This window comes from Ostrinia nubilalis, chromosome 23 (assembly GCF_963855985.1).
Source record: "Ostrinia nubilalis chromosome 23, ilOstNubi1.1, whole genome shotgun sequence".
NCBI lineage: Eukaryota > Metazoa > Arthropoda > Insecta > Lepidoptera > Crambidae > Ostrinia > Ostrinia nubilalis.
In genome coordinates this window covers 91,265-108,139 of record NC_087110.1, presented here as the reverse complement: position 1 = coordinate 108,139, position 16,875 = coordinate 91,265, and the positions used below count along the sequence as shown (strand labels likewise).

At 39.2% G+C, this 16,875-nt stretch overlaps 1 protein-coding gene and 1 long non-coding RNA gene across 3 annotated transcripts in view; one reads left to right on the top strand and one right to left on the bottom strand.

Moving 5' to 3' along the window:
• The window catches only part of LOC135083440 (uncharacterized), a 262,840-nt gene that overhangs the window by 193,076 nt on the left and 52,889 nt on the right, over positions 1–16,875 (top strand). The window lies entirely within an intron of this gene.
• Positions 1,736–11,932, bottom strand: LOC135083455 (uncharacterized). 2 transcript variants are annotated; one of them, XM_063978196.1, is made up of 5 exons: positions 11,856–11,932; positions 4,796–4,907; positions 3,801–4,002; positions 3,057–3,110; positions 1,736–2,932 (listed from the first exon to the last, which is right to left on the bottom strand). In XM_063978196.1, exons 1-5 carry the CDS (start codon positions 11,864–11,866, stop codon positions 2,424–2,426), a joined length of 888 nt encoding a protein of 295 aa, XP_063834266.1. In that variant the 5' UTR covers positions 11,867–11,932; the 3' UTR covers positions 1,736–2,423. The 2 variants fall into 2 exon arrangements, with proteins under 2 accessions (XP_063834266.1, XP_063834267.1); XM_063978197.1 differs by lacking the exon at positions 3,057–3,110.

Genomic DNA, 16,875 nt, shown 5'->3' with positions numbered 1-16,875 from the left:
ATACTTAGTTCTGTCAAAGTTTATAAATTAGAGCAATTTAAAGTAGGCGCACACCGTTGATTTTTCGTCGGCCGATAGTTTAGTCGGGCAGTTGATCAGTATGGGCATGTATGGGAGTGCGCAAACTACGCCGATTCGATTTGGCCGATTCTTCATACAATTTAAAATCGGGCACAACTATCGGCCAACTAAAAATCAACGGTGTGCGCCTACTCTTATAGTTTGCCAGATGAACTCAATTTTAATTAATTATTAGCTACATTAAGTTGATTGATGTGTAATGAAAACCGCAAAATATTCGCTCTTTTAAAATAAGATATAATATGCATTTCTCGTATTTTCAGGTTTTGTTTGCATAACTTTTTTATTTTAAATTGTTTATTGAATACGATTAAACGAATTGATATCGTGAAATGTCACAATCACTACCATAAATTAGATGTAAAACATTTTTATTGCACAAATCTACTTGAAATATTCACTTTGTGAGTTAGATAAAACTGTTTAGTTTGTGAGCAACAGAACAGCTTTAGTTACTCAAGCGTAAAAAAAGCCTTTAAATTAAATTGTAAGCAAATAAACATGCAAATTGGTGCTAATTTCCAACGTTGTGAATTTTAAGACTGTAGGTAGGTAGGTATTACTTAAATACTGATAGGTAAGTAGGTGTTTAAACCAAAATGTTATATTTAAAGGGTAGGGGCGATGAGATCTCTTAAGAACTTGTGAGTTTATTAGTTATGGTTATAATTTAGCTTGTGACTTTAATAGTACCATCGCCAGCTTTTCTTCTTTTTACTTTCGTACAAAATATACGTTTGTACAGCAGTTATAGCTCAAAGTGCATTTATAATTTAATTTAATTGTAATTTAGTTATATTTAAATTTATTTTGTGAAATAATATTTATTTAATGTTACTTCTAGATTTTAATAAAGCACTTTAGTTTTATTCGTTTTTTACTTTCCCTATTGTTTTAATTTAATAGGTATGGCCACAGAATAAGTAATAGTACAGGTACAGAAGGATTACTCCGCAAGACGATTTAAATAAATGCGAGTCTTGCTACGACGCGATACAGTGGAATTCAGCTCGCACAGCACTACGTACCTACAATTTTATTCACCTACAAGTTTTGTCTCTTTCTATCGCGTGCCTCTGAACTCTTCTTACGCTGTTAGGGTTGCTGTCTAGTGAAAAAATAATTAATCTACTTATTTGTAATGAGGTACGTACTATGTAGGTAAGTACGCATTCATTATGGAAAACCTTGGGAGAGGCCTTTTTCCAGCAGTGGACGTCATTTGGCTGAAACGAAAGAACGCATTCTGAGCAGTAGTCATAGAAGGTTAGGTTCCTATACTATCCTAAGAATTATTGATTACCTACATGGTCAACATACCTTTCAGCATCTTTGGGAAGCGAAAAAAAAAGGTAAATCCGGTAGATTTCTTTTCGAATTTAAACACCCGAACGCCGCACAATATTTCTTTCTCTTTATGTTCATTTTTAAATAATACTTCGATCACAGAATTATAATCATACTACAACGCACGCCAGCGTCCTGACGGGCGCGCGCGTGACACTCGACTGATATAATACCCGCCGGCGGGGCGCTTCGCTGTAGGTAATTATCGGATGTACCGCGCGGAGTGAGCCAGGCCTGGTATGGCTGAATGATGGAATAATGAGCGGCACTACGTTATCAAAATGATTTCTTTAGGTAGGTACATTACTACAGGTTTAAAAAACATTTATTTAATTTAATAATGTTTTTAATACTCAAAATATTACTGGATCCTGATTGTGTATAATCGAAAATAAGTACATACGAATACGAATAGAATGTGATTTAGTTATCTTCAGGCCCTGTGAGATCTATTTTCTGCTTGTAAAACTATTTAATACATTCATTTACATCTTATTTCTTAATTAAGATCACGTGGCACGTTACTCTATTGGCTAATTTTGCTGTCCTATCGGTAAACACTACTTAGGTGTCGAAAACTTTGCATTACCTACAAAATTACAAAAGTGTATCTAAATCTATTCTCCGATTGCAATAAGCAATAAATCTACACTTGTATATTGCATGGATCACTAAATTGTTTCATTACATTGAGTTAAAAGGTTCGATATTATAGGTACAGTTAAAGGTAGGTACATAATTTTAAAGTTACATTACGAGAAAATTGTAAAAAAATAAATAAGTATACTCGTAATTTCCACGCCATTAACGGTTACTGCTACTGCAACCGCCTCGAGATTCAGCGGTCGGTATCGATACCATTCTTCCACTTCACTAATTTCGATAATCGTTCTTGATTCAAAATCGTTTCTTTCATTTCCATCCTTATCTTAGCGTCCTTTTATATTTGGACGCAGTTAAAACACTTTGATACCACTCAAACATCGCAAGTTTCTTTATGCAACTATAATCCTTTCCCGGGAGTCATTTCCGTGAATCTCAACTACATGATTGGAATGTTCCTCTCTCCGTCGCCTGGATCGTCCTGGATTTGGTCTTGAGCGTTCATTTACATAATGATGTTCACCTCTGCTGATATTACTCTCTATGCTATCATTAACTTCACAACCAACATCTGAGATTTTGTCGCTGTCATCAGTTCTTCCGTTTGATATATTTGGTGCTTGAGCATTCGAACTCGACTGGCCAGCTTCTGCGCCCCTTCGTCGGTAGAAGTGGACGGAGGGGGCGCTGTCTTTGGGATTTGAGAAGTAGCAGGCTGAGTAAGGGGGCGGGGGTTCCTCGGTGCCGATGGGCTTGTCGGCGTCCACACTTCCACCTTCGCTGTTGGCACATTCAGAGTACGGCGGGGGCAGGTCGTTGCCTGAAGACTCTCTGCTGTCAGACGGCAGCGAGTCCACGTCATCCAGGCGTGGAACTGTGCCGATGTCGCTCCCGTGACGATCTGAAAAAAGAGAGCTTTTATTACGATGTTTCAAAAGAAGGTAACTAGGTAATTGAAAAGGATTGAGGGGGGCAGACGTTAATCTAATCTATCAACTAACTACCAATAAAGCATTAATGCTCACGGCTAGTCGCAAACACGTTTGGTGTGTGCCACTCATCACAGGATAATGTTCTTCCTGAAATGCAAAAAATTGACCCTGTGATAACAATAACTAATAATCTAAGTGCATAAATAAAATTGTGCGTAAATTCCAAAACAAATAAGGAAAATTCGGAAGTCTGATAAAACTACTCGTATAATTTTGTACTAATCTACCTATTAATTCAGATTTTCTAATGTAAATAAGGAAAAATGTGGGTATGGAAACTCCGCTAATGAAAGTAGGTATTATCCAAAATCGAATTTTAAACTCTATGAATAAATCGTGAATATCGAAAGACGTGAAATCGTACTCGTAATAATGGTAAAATCATCATCGTCATTATTATTCTAAAAACAGAAGCTTGCTTTTTCGACAAAGCAACCGACAGCAAGCGGCTTGTAAGTAGGTAAATGTTCTCGAGTCCTGACTGTCCCAGCTTGCGTTTTTGGAAAATGCTTCCCATTCAGGATGTTTTCTGGTTTTTCATTATAAGTCATTAGCGCCCATCAACACCCACAACAGTTTATTTACTACCACTTTTCGTAATGATGGGGCATAAACTTTTATCCGCTCTTTCACCAACTTCGACGCAATGCTTCGTCATTCATTTTAAGAAGACTTCTTCTTGGCCCCAAGCTATTATCTCTATTCGAAAACCGTTTGAGCAGTTAACAGACTGTAACTTTCGTGTATGTAATAATAGTAAATGATATAAGTACGTACCTTTAAACAGCCTCTTGTACAAGCACTTCTCCAGCGCTCTCACAATGAGCACGAGTACAGCCAGCATGACCGCGCCGGCGGCCCAGCCGCGCGCCGCGCCCTCCCACGCGCCGCGCGCCGCCACCGCGCCCGCGGCCGCCGCGTGCGCCGAGCCCGCCGACCCCACCGGGATCTCGGCTATCGGCCGCTCTAGCCGCACGTTCTGTGTAAAAAGAACGTTCATTTTATTTCTTAGCGGCCGCCCGCGACTTTGTACGCGTGGACCCTATTTTACCCCCTTAGGGGTGAAGTTTTGAGTTCTTTTTAAGGTTTTCCCGAAAGTTATTCGAACTTTTCTTGCCGTAAAAACACTCCTTGGACATTTTGCGATTTATTTTTATACGAGCATGTAAGATTATTACAAACCTATCATGTCACTTCATCATCATCATCGCCATCATAATAAAACATCCACAGCTGAACATAGGCAATGATGTCTCAGATTGGACGGTTGACCGTTATCAATTACCTCCCAATCGGAACCCATTTTATAATTTTCTGTGATGTTATACCGGCCCAAGACTACAGTAGTGCAATTTTTTATAGGTTTCGCTTGGTTATCGAAATTCGGAACCATAACTCTGTGTCGAGAGAGCCCGTTTTGTGACCATAAGGGACGGGACTTCCCACCTCTCGTTCCCACCTGAATAATCCCGGGGTATAAGTAACTATCTTGGAACCCTACATATGTAATCAGCGGAATATGGGGTGGGGATTTTTGGATGGCTCAATCTTGGAGTGCAAGTGTGGTTTTGTTCCCCAGTTGAGGAAGCACATGACGTCGTGCTCTGCGTGCCCAAACAACTGCACGCAGGAAGATTTAATGAAGGCTACTGACAACGCCATTCTTGTGGCGGAGTTTTGGGCTGAGGCTGTGTAGGTTTGTTGTCACGAACGATAAGAAAAAGCGGAATATAGGAGTTCGAAACATCGACTTTCCACAGCAAAGCCAGTACCTGTAGAAAGTCGCGCAGTCGCCAGCGGTCCAAGTCAGGGCGGCGCTCGCGCCACGCACCCGGCGGCACCGTGCCCGGCCACGCGCCCAGCCCGATGGCCGCGTGCTCCATCCTGCACACAAGAAAATAAAGTTATGAAGTCACGATAGCCGAACCGAGGAACGCTGGTTCGAATCCCGCCGCTGCTCGACTATTTTCTGGTCTGACTATTGTTTACACAAGCATAAATTAGCTTAGTACGAGGTTGCTAACGGGACAATTAGTAATTTGTGCAATCTTTTTTTATAAAAGGATTCATTCATTATAATTGTTAGTTCAAAACGCCTACGCGCCTGTATAAAACTCGTTGTCGATTGTAAAAAGTCAGTAGTCAATAATACAAAGCTAAAGGATCATCACGTCTGTGTTTCAATTCACTAGTTACGCAAATAACAACCCTAAATCAAGCTATCGGAAGGAACATAGTGGCCTAGCGAGCCGGAGCGTAAGCGGTCGGACCCGAGCGATAAGAGAACAAAAGGCGACCCTTTTTTTTGCATAAATTAGCATTGAAGATTGAAAGTTGTTTACGAGTGAAGAATATTATTTTATAACTTTGGATTTGATCGTTATTTTGCGGATTTTGGACATTTTATCATCGGAATTTCACTTCAAGATTATTTAAATGGCGTTGCTGGATATACAAGCTACACAGTGATTGTATTTTTACGCATAAGGATTGATAAATAACCATGGAAATCGTCGAACAAACTTTATGTGAATTAGAAGATTTATATCGTCTTATTGCGAAAACGTACGAGAACTTTAAGAAATGCCCAAAGGTGCGGCTTACACGTGGTTATGTGACAGTGAAATTACAATCTGTTGAAGAATATTGGAATCAGTTTCGTCTCGCACATACTACATTAATGAAAAGTGTGACAAAAGAACAACGGAAATTATTGCCTTACTTTGAACAAAACCAGTACTTTATTTGTGAAGAACAAGCTATGCAAGCGAAATCTGATATGAAAGATTTGTTGTTTACAATTGAATCGCAACAAAAATCAACGAGACAAGAAACACACTATACATCTTCAACTACACAATCCCCAGAAGTGAAATTACCGCGTATAGAAATACCGAAATTTAGTGGGAATTATGAAGCGTGGCCTACGTTTCAAGATTTATTTATTTCACTAGTGGATCGGAATAACACAATTAGCGGCGTGCAGAAATTACACTATTTAAAAACGAGCGTTACTGGCGAAGCTGAATTATTATTGCGACATATTCAAATTAATGAAGCAAATTACACGCAAGCTTGGGAGACATTGAAAAGGCGGTATAGTAACAAACGACTTATTGTAACATCTTTATTAAAACGCATGTTCTCTCAAAAGAAACTTAATAGCCAGAATCCCTCCCACATAAGGTCACTTATTGATACAACATCTGAGTGTCTAAATAGTCTAAAAAATATGAATATAAGAACTGATGATTGGGATCCACTTATCAACTATCTGGTGGTTCAAAAATTAGACACAGACACACACAAGGAATGGGAAGAACATGTTAGCAACCAAGGAAGTGAAGAATTACCTACATTTGAGTCATTAAAGATGTTTTTGGAGTCTAAATTTAGAACGCTCGAGCTTGTGCAACAACCAACTTCGTCCAAAGAAAGAATAGTGAGATCTTACCACACATCTGGCGCTGCTACCGAGAAGACATGTCCTTTATGCGAAGAAACTCACACACTCAGTCATTGTAAAGACTTTGGAAAGATGGAACCGGAACAACGAAGCGAGTTTGTGAAGTCAAAGTACATTTGTTACAACTGTTTGGTTCCTGGACACAGAGTTATAGCATGTCGACTACTCACCAAGTGCAGATTATGTCAGCGACGTCACCACACCCTTCTACATTCGAAAAGGTCAAACGATGCCTCTGGCCCCACTGAAAGGAATGATACGAAACAGCCAAAGGTTTTACACGCAAATGTAGATGAAGAGTCAGAATCAGGAGAAGAAATAAACTTAGCAGTGATGACGTCACAAACAAACACAACTCACAGTACAGCTGTTGCGTTGCTAGCGACAGCCCTGGTGGAATGCAAGAGTGAAGATGGCCACACCACAGTTCTGCGAGCTTTAATTGATCCTGGATCACAAGGATGTTTTATAAGTGAACGAGCAGCACAAACAATTAGAGCGAGACGGTATCCAGTGAAGGGAAGCATTGTCGGAGTAGGTGAAGTAAAATCAAGATTAAAACAAGTAGTTCAGATAGAGGTCTCATCGAGAAATGAAGAATTCAGCCTCAGAGTGAAAGCATATGTAATTGCAAAGCAACTGACTACTCAGATACCGACTCAAAAAATACCAACAAACAATTGGAATCATTTAGATGGGTTAACACTGGCTGACCCTAAGTTTAGTCAACCAGCCAACATCGACTTACTTCTTGGTGTAAATGAATACGCACAAATTATACAAAGTGAAGTTATAAAGGGTCCACCTGGGTCTCCTATTGCACAAAGAACAACTTTGGGCTGGATCTTATTTGGAAAAGTAAACGATTGTGAAGATGTAAGGGAAGAATCGATAATAGTCATACATACAATATAGCAATGAAAAGATTACAAATGCTTGAAAGAAGATTTGATAGACAGCCAGAATTAGAAAAAAATTATAAAGAAGTCATGGAAGAATACATTAGATTAAATCACATGCAGGAAGTACCGCAAAACGAACTTAATAATAAATCTGTTTACTTACCACACCATGCAGTCGTGCGAACTGAAAAGGAAACGACAAAAACCCGCGTTGTTTTTGATGCATCGTGCAAGGGCTCAAACAATATATCGCTCAACGATGAACTGATGAATGGACCTGTCCTGCAAGAAGATCTTAGAAGTATCATCATGAGGTGGAGAATGCACAAGGTCTGTTTTGTAAGCGATATAGAGAAGATGTACAGAATGATTCTCATTCATAAAGAAGACGCCGACTTCCAGAGAGTATTGTGGAGACAGAATACTTCAATATCTGACGAGGTCAAACACTACCGGCTACTTACAGTCACATTTGGGACAGCATCAGCGCCCTATCTCGCTATAAAAACACTAATGCAGCTGTCAGAAGACGAGGGTGAAGACCATCCTATTGCCAAAAGAATTATACGCGAAGACTTCTACGTTGATGATGTGATGTCTGGGTGTGATACTGTCAAAGAAGCCATAGAGGCAAGCAAGCAATTGAAGACTGTACTAAGCAAAGGAAAATTCAGATTACAAAAATGGTGTTCAAACAGTCCTGAATTTCTAAAATCTCTTGATGAAGGAGAAAAGTCAGCCAAAGCACACATAGATATGAAATTAGATGGAATCGTAAAGGCACTTGGCGTATCATGGGATTTGGGAAATGATGAATTCAAATACAATCTTAACTTACCTGCACAATCTATTGACATAACAAAGAGAGACGTATTATCAGATTTACAAAAACTATTCGACCCACTGGGCTGGATTGCCCCAGCGATCATTTCAGCAAAGATATTTGTACAGAAATTATGGTTACAAGGAGTAGGATGGGATGATGTTATTGATGATGCCTTACAAGCTGAGTGGAAGTCTATTCGAGATGATCTGAGAAATGTGAATGAAATAACTATTCCACGATGGCTGAACACCCTAAATGCTTCAAAAGATAACATATCTCTACATGGTTTCAGTGATGCATCGATGCACGCCATTGCTGCTGTTGTATACTGTAGAGTAATTCAAACCGATGGAACCACAGATGTCAGTATTGTCGCTGCCCGAACGAAGGTAGCCCCTATAAAGACGATTTCAATGCCGCGTCTAGAACTATGCGCTGCTGTGCTCTTGTCCAAACTCTTGTATCACACAGCCCAAGCGATGAGAATTCCAACTAATAAGGTATTTGCTTATACAGACTCGTCAGTAGTACTATCATGGCTGTTTGGCGAGCCCAACCGCTGGAAGCAATTCGTCGCTAATCGCGTGGTTGAGATTGCAAACAACATTCCTAACAGTCAGTGGCATCATGTTCAGACTGATAAAAATCCAGCCGATGTCGCGTCACGAGGTGCTAAATTGACTGAGCTGAAGCAAAATAAACAATGGTGGCACGGACCCAGCTGGCTGTTAGAAGAGCAGATTATATTTTCTAGACTAAACATACTACCAACGGATATTGAGAGAAGAAAAACCAAATTGATAAATATGAACATAATAGAAGACAAAATGAACAACAACACAATCCTACATTTTGAAAACTATAGCAATTTGGAAGAACTTCAAAAAATTATAATTTACATGAAAAGATTTCTAAACTACAAAAGATTAAAAATAAATGAAGAAATGAGAGCAATAAGTACAAAAGAATTAGATGAAGCTTTGAAAATATGCATTAAAAAGGCACAGATTGTCGATTTTGAAGAAGAGATAGAAGATATAAAGAAATACAAAAGAGTTAAGAGAAATAGCACACTAAAATCATTAAATCCGTACCTAGATGAAGAACAGATTCTCAGGGTGGGCGGTAGATTGCGACACGCGAATCTGGAAAGAGATACAAAACATCCAATGATATTAAGTAATAAAAATGCACTTACCTTGTTAATAGTTGCAGACGCACACCAGAAGACTCTGCACGGCGGGCTTCAGCTGATGTTGTGTCATCTCCGGTCACGATTCTGGATCATAAAGGCTAAAAATGTAATAAAAAGACATGTACACAGATGCATAATATGTGCCAAAGCAAATGCCAAGGCAAGAAGCCAAGTTATGGGTGACTTACCTGACATGAGAGTCAATATTTCACGTCCATTTGAATACACTGGCGTCGACTTTGCAGGACCATTCAACGTGCTCATGTCCAAAGGCCGTGGAGGGAAGACACGAAAGGCTTATATCTCTGTATTTATATGTATGTGCACTAAAGCCATACATTTGGAATTGGTGGGAGATCTTACGTCTGAAGCTTTCATCGCAGCATTTCGACGGTTTGTCGCACGAAGAGGACGATGCGCGCACATGTATAGTGACCAAGGTCGCAACTTCGTAGGTGCGAATAAAGAATTAATAGAAGCTTGGAAGGCAGCACAGCTTGAATTCAAAGACGAAGTGGCTCAAACATTGGCACTAGATGGTACGCAGTGGCACTTTATACCACCCTACAGCCCAAACTTCGGCGGGCTTTGGGAAGCCGGCGTGAAGTCCGTGAAGTCCCACCTGAAAAAGGTTCTCACTACCAATTTGACCTTCGAGGAAATGACCACATTGCTATGTCAAATTGAATCTCTTCTTAACTCAAGGCCATTGACACCAATTGATGACACAGATGTAAACAATTTGAGCCCACTGACACCTGCACATTTTTTGATCGGCGAACCTACAGTCGAAGTACCAACTCCAGATCTAACCAGCTTAAATATCAACCATTTGGCAAGATGGCAGTATACACAAAGATTGTTACAATCATTTTGGAAGAATTGGCAAGCGGAATATTTGACACGTCTACAGCAACGTCCAAAATGGCTGAGAAAGCAACCTGAATTTGACATAAATGACGTAGTACTGATCAAACACGAAGGCCTGCCTCCTGGAAAGTGGCTGATGGGCCGCATTGTGGCCAAACATCCTGGGCCTGATGGAGCTACGCGTGTGTACAGTGTGAAGTGTGGTGACAGTGTTACTAAAAGATGTGTTACTAAATTGTGTCCATTAATAAGTGCTAAAGACGATTAGTGATGATAAAATTGATGAACATTGAACATTAATGTGTGCATGCATTTCATTTTTTTAAAGTTAATTACATTTATTAAGTGATACTGATAAGTGTAAAGGCATAGGCCTTTTGGTGGGCGGTGTATGTTAGTTCAAAACGCCTACGCGCCTGTATAAAACTCGTTGTCGATTGTAAAAAGTCAGTAGTCAATAATACAAAGCTAAAGGATCATCACGTCTGTGTTTCAATTCACTAGTTACGCAAATAACAACCCTAAATCAAGCTATCGGAAGGAACAATAATCCTTTCCTAAACGCTTTGACTGTGGCGAATGAAGAATGTTCACTAATTTTGTTTTTTAGCTTTCTGTATTCTCTGTTAAAAATAGAAAATACTCGTGAAAGAATAATTTCGATACGTCAATTAGTTTCCAAGATATTGAATTTTAAAAGTGCGGGCGGCGGCCGGCCCGCCATTTTATGCGCGTGACGTCATATTACAGTGACTGGCTCATATTTGTATGGGTGGAATCTTGCAAACTGAATTAAGACCCACTTCCAGGCAACCGATTAAGCTGAAATTTCGCAAACACATGTGATTTGGATGACCATGCAATATTATGATGACATGGAGCTGATCTGATGATGGAGCTGGAAGGTGGCCATAGGAACTCTATAATAAAACGACTTAAATCCATCGAGTTTGGGCTCGTTCGTTTTGTATTGATGAGTACTTTAATTCTATATAATAATCAGGGTCTAATGATGGAGCTGGAAGGTAATTCGCAATAAAATGACACCTCAATTTTAAATTCTGTGATGGGTCTGGGTGTTAATATGTATAATAAGTTTGTATTTACAAAAAAAATATGTATTTAAGTATGTTTATATCCGTTTTCTAGTGAGCGGACACTGTGAATGTACGTCACGCGCGGTCACGTGACCGTCGGCGGGACTCGATATTTTAGCGAAATTAGAATGCCTATAAAATCATAACTACTGGGTATTTTTGAATGAAATAAAAACTAATGTATTTGTAAATGTAAAAGCCTAACTGTAACATAGGTTTCAAGTGATTTTGCATACCTAGTAACATTCTCAATCGCACTAAGTACGAGTTTAATCTATCGCACTATTTGAAATGCTTCAATGTAATGTTGTTAAAAAAAAGTTTCCTATATTGATTTATTTAAAAAAAAATCTAAGTAGTTTTATTTATAATTTTGAAGAAATCTACAAAAAGTAAGAACTATATAGAAAGCAGTTTAAACATTAAAAATATCCAGTGATACTAGTTTCTAACAAATCACTAAAATTTACACTTACTCGGACTTCATTATAACGTCGTACTTAAAAAAAAAACAATAACAAAAACAAATCACTCGCGACACTACGTTTGTTGAAGGCAATTGAGCGAATAACATCTCGCGTCAATGTTTTAGGTTAATATCTTATCTAGATATTGTTATCAAATAATGTCATCGCGTCTTAATAAATCGGCCAATTTTCAAATTAATTTAGATTTAATCAGGACGAGAATTGGTATAGATAGATACACTCAACAACACTATGCGTATCGTACCTTTATCAAAATAGAAATCCTAATAGGTTAGGTACTTATCAGAAAAGGTTTGCTTTTCGTAAACTTTGGACTAGATCAGCATAAATTATTGTAACTTTAAGTAGATGGTGTCAAGAGATAGGGTGAAAAGAGCTGTAAAGTAAGAGTTAATGAAAGGGCTTCTATTGGAAAAGCGCTACATACAACGCTAATATCTAGCTTACATAGTTGTTCCGAGGTAGTACACAAAAGCTTACAACGCTTTTTACAATCAAAACTCTGAGTATAGAAGTTTTTTTTGCCTTTTTAACCGTCGTGCTAAATTATAGGTAATTACTCGTGTTACGACTCGGTTCACCACTTTAGTCCAGCGGCGGCGGGGTTTACACCAGTGTTCCTCGGAACTCGAATCGGCTAGTTCGACACTTTCACCAGCACCGTTGGGTTAATGCCGCCTCAAATTATTTGCTTATTAGTCGCTATTACTTACTTAGTTAGCTTTATATGAAATGAACATGTTTGAGGTCTCATAGATAACAATTTGTTGTACTTAGACCATTGAAAAAGAACTAAAGAAAGCACACGCACCTGATCAACTGTCGGATCTGGTCGGGCGAGTACAGCGCGATCTGGTGCGGCGGCGGCACGCGCCACACCGCGCCGGCTCCAGCTATAGAGCTATAGCACTTGTTTCAATTGAAGATGACCACACACGCACCTGATCAACTGTCGGATCTGGTCGGGCGAGTACAGAGCGATCTGGTGCGGCGGCGGCACGCGCCACACCGCGCCGGCTCCAGCTATAGAGCTATAGCACTTGTTTCAATTGAAGATGACCACACACGCACCTGATCAACTGTCGGATCTGGTCGGGCGAGTACAGCGCGATCTGGTGCGGCGGCGGCACGCGCCACACCGCGCGCGCCTCCTCCAGCCCGCGGCGCCGCGCCGGCTCCGGCGGGAGCACCCAGCCCGCCCACGACGCCCACGCGCCCGGCTTGGGCGTGGGATGCATCTGGGAACACGACATCGAACTACACTTTATATAAGTTAAACTTAACGCGGGAACAACCTGGATGCGGGCAGCGCAGGACCGTTCATTGTGGAAAACCTTGGGGAAGGCCTTTGTCCAGCTGTGGACGTTCATTTGGCTGAAACGAACGAACGCTTAAAGACCGAGAACGCAGCTCACAATGCGTTGTGGTCACTGTAAAACTCCCAAATCGGAAAGCCCTAGGTATTACGGGCTCTACTGAAAGCATCACGACGCGAAATGAAGAAAAACTTCGTAAAACGTTGTAACTTGGCAACTGCGAATTGAAACCAGAATCACTGAACCAAGACCCTCTGACAACTACTAGACCAGAGGTAATTTATTGTTTTTAGTGCATGTATGTACTCGTATACTCCCCCTACCCAGCTAAGACGTCGTATGGTGCGATTATCTCGTACAATTACAGTTGCATATCGATTTAAGGGTAGCCAAGGTTAGAAAAGAATCATAGAATCAATATTGGTCAAGGATAATTACACGACAAACTTGTGGCAAGGGGCGAATTAGCCGATGACCGATTGGGATCTTACATGAAAAACATTTTTCAGCTGTGAACGAAGGACGATTGACAATGGATTGAACGATTTGTTAGTTTATTTACCTATTTATTTATTGAGGCATACCAACAACATTACATCCAAAGTAGTTAGTTACTAAAACGATTTATGGGCACTTCTTCGAAATCGCATTCTTCGGCTGATTCATATGGACAAATTTCAAATTCAATTTTAGGTTTGTAACATAGACTCATATGAAAATAGGTACACCCAATAACATATATTTGGATAAGGGACTCGTTTTTGTAAAGGAGTTTTCAAGATATCGACGTTCAAATATTTTGTGCCCATATGAATCAGAATTTGTTACATATTAATCAAAAATAGAAATAAAATTTATGATATTTATGTACAATTGGCTCTAAATTAAGAAAATAATCATATTATAACAAAAACAATGATCTGTTGTTATGAAAAAATGCAACGATTCCACAATAATTCGTGAAAAAAAATTTTTTTGAAACTTTAGTATACATCCATAATATTTTGTCATCATAACATAGAACATAAGCCTCTCCCAATGATTTCCATAATGACCGGTTGGTAGCAGCCTGCATCCTGCGCCTTCCTGTGGGAGGACGTTCTACACTGAGCTTTCCGGCACGTAGCTTCCACTCCAGAAACGTGCTATCCCATCGGCCATCATGTCTGTATACTATGTGTCCTGCCCATTATCACTTCAGCTTGCTAAAACATCGGACTATGCCACCATGCGACTTTAGATCGTTTACGGATCTCCTCATTACAGATTTGATTGCATGAAAAAAAACAAGCATAGTCCACTCCATAGTACACTATGCAACTTTGTGGTTCGTAAGCCTACAGTGAGAGGCCGCTTTTCAGTACAATTTGTCATCACTGATAAACACACACTGGATGTAGACTTTCATCTTATGGCACTAAGGTATTTTAGATAACACTACCGAGCTGTATCACTTATCCAAGCTATTGTTGTTAAGACGTCCACCTACAAGGTGAAGAAGGTGAAATGAGCTTATAGAGGTTGTGGCAATGGCAATCAGTTAATCTCGAAATCATTGGAGGCCTATGCTCAGCAGTTTATTATTATGTGCTATGGACGCCATAAGTGTAGCTGAAATAATAATAAAAATAAATAAATCGTTGGGCAATTTCATACAGCACCATTTAGCTACAAAATAAGCAACTAATATGCTTGTGTTATGGTTGCTAGCTTAACGGATATACTACTTATTTACTGTTTAAACACAAATTATTCTTAACATAAAAATGATGATTTTTTTTATTCATAACAAGACCGCAATCGCACCTGGTCTTAAGTGAGGTGCAGTCTGGGATGTCATTCTTAGTTAAAAAACCTCTTTTTTGGTGCTTGAAAGACCAAAAACTAATTTATTTTATGATTCATACAGGGCCCTGACCATATGAATCACTCACAGATAAATCAGTTTTTTGCCTAAAATCGAGCAAAACTCGTAGTACATACAGACTACAGGGTTGTCATTTTTCTACATGAATATATAACCCAAAAGCATCACAAGAAAGAAAGATTAGATTTTTAATGCAATAATGTAATTTTATAAAGTAGGCATTGTAATCAGCATGCCACCTGAACCAAGCACAGATGAATCAAGTATTTGCCTTCGTCACACCGGGTTCTAAGCCAACCAGCTCCACGTCTGCCTTCTAGTTCATTCGTTGCAAGATGGGCTTGCCTCCACGCCAGAAACCAGACTCTCATGATTAAAACCTGACCAGTTATGGTCAAGAACAGCTCACGCCATATGAATCAGTATTTTATGCCGGACACTGCTTATTTATTTTTTTGCGAACAAACTAACTTAATTAAAATTATGACACATTTTTTTTGTAGAAGGACAACTCATTAGCTTTCGAAATAATTTTAATTTATATTGATATATCAAAAGGAAAATGCTACATCAACCATTTTGTTCCGGAAAATGGCTAACGGACACACCATATGAATCAGAGAATCATACTTCAAATATTTTTATTTTGTATAAAGACAGCAATTATGTCAAAAATGTAATTTGCGCCAGATAGGGCTATAGCTAAGCTATACGAAAAAAAATATTGCATGCCATTTTGTTAGTTCTTTACAGAACTATACCCAAAGACATCGAAAATTTTGCCTCTGAAGAAATACCCTTATGATGATCGCGATAACGTGTATTGGGCAAGGCTCAAAGCTAGAATGACGTGGGCAGTCAATGTATTTCATAAAAATACTTAAATTGATCGTGTATTTTACAGCAACAATCAATTAAACCGTTCCGTTTCTAGTGAATACATTATATGAAATACCGACGTAACAATGTTGCACGTTGATTTGATTATCATTATTATCAATATCAATCAAGAATTGATAATACTACAAGATAACGCATTCAAATATTACGATTGTAACTGACGTAAATTGTTCGTTAGACGCATGAATTACGTAAAATAGCCCAGCCCTAATTTTAGATAATAATCAGTACTTGTGTTAGTCTCATACTTAAGTATGGATACTAGGTATTGAGTTATTTTGTAGGTACTACTAAATAATCCTTCTTCAATGGTACTAGGTGTTCATTCATTCGCTATTTACCGACTGAAAGAAGCCTTTTGACTCAAGCTAGCGTTGACCTAGATTCCTTTCAAGCTATTACAACAATAGAGCTAATGAAGAATGTCGTCCAAACTCTGAGGCCTAATTTTGTGTGTTCACGGTTAATTCCATTGTTCTTTACTATCACGCTCAATCTTTAAAGCTTTCTAGACTGCGGACCGTGGTCCCGGTAGTTTGAGTTTCATTTCTCGCAGAAAGTCCATTTCGCGCCCATCGGAAATTGTGTCTGTGATAAGAATATTTTTAAATTGGGTTTTCGCCAAAGTATAATTATTTTTAAACACCCTAAAAGCCTTGAAAGTGAGCTCGAAAGTGTAGTTTCAACCACTCCTTATTTAAATATCTGGTCATAAAAGAATATTATATGCATTTTATTTCATACTAGCTTTCCGCCCGCGGCTTCGCCTGCGTGAATTTTGTCTGTCACAGAAAAACAATATCGCGCGCGTATTTTCTCACCGTTTAGTTTAGACCTACCCTGGACTATGACAAACATTTTAAAACCAAAATCAGCTCAATCGGCCCAGCCGTTCTCGAGTTTTAATCAGACTAACGAACAGCAA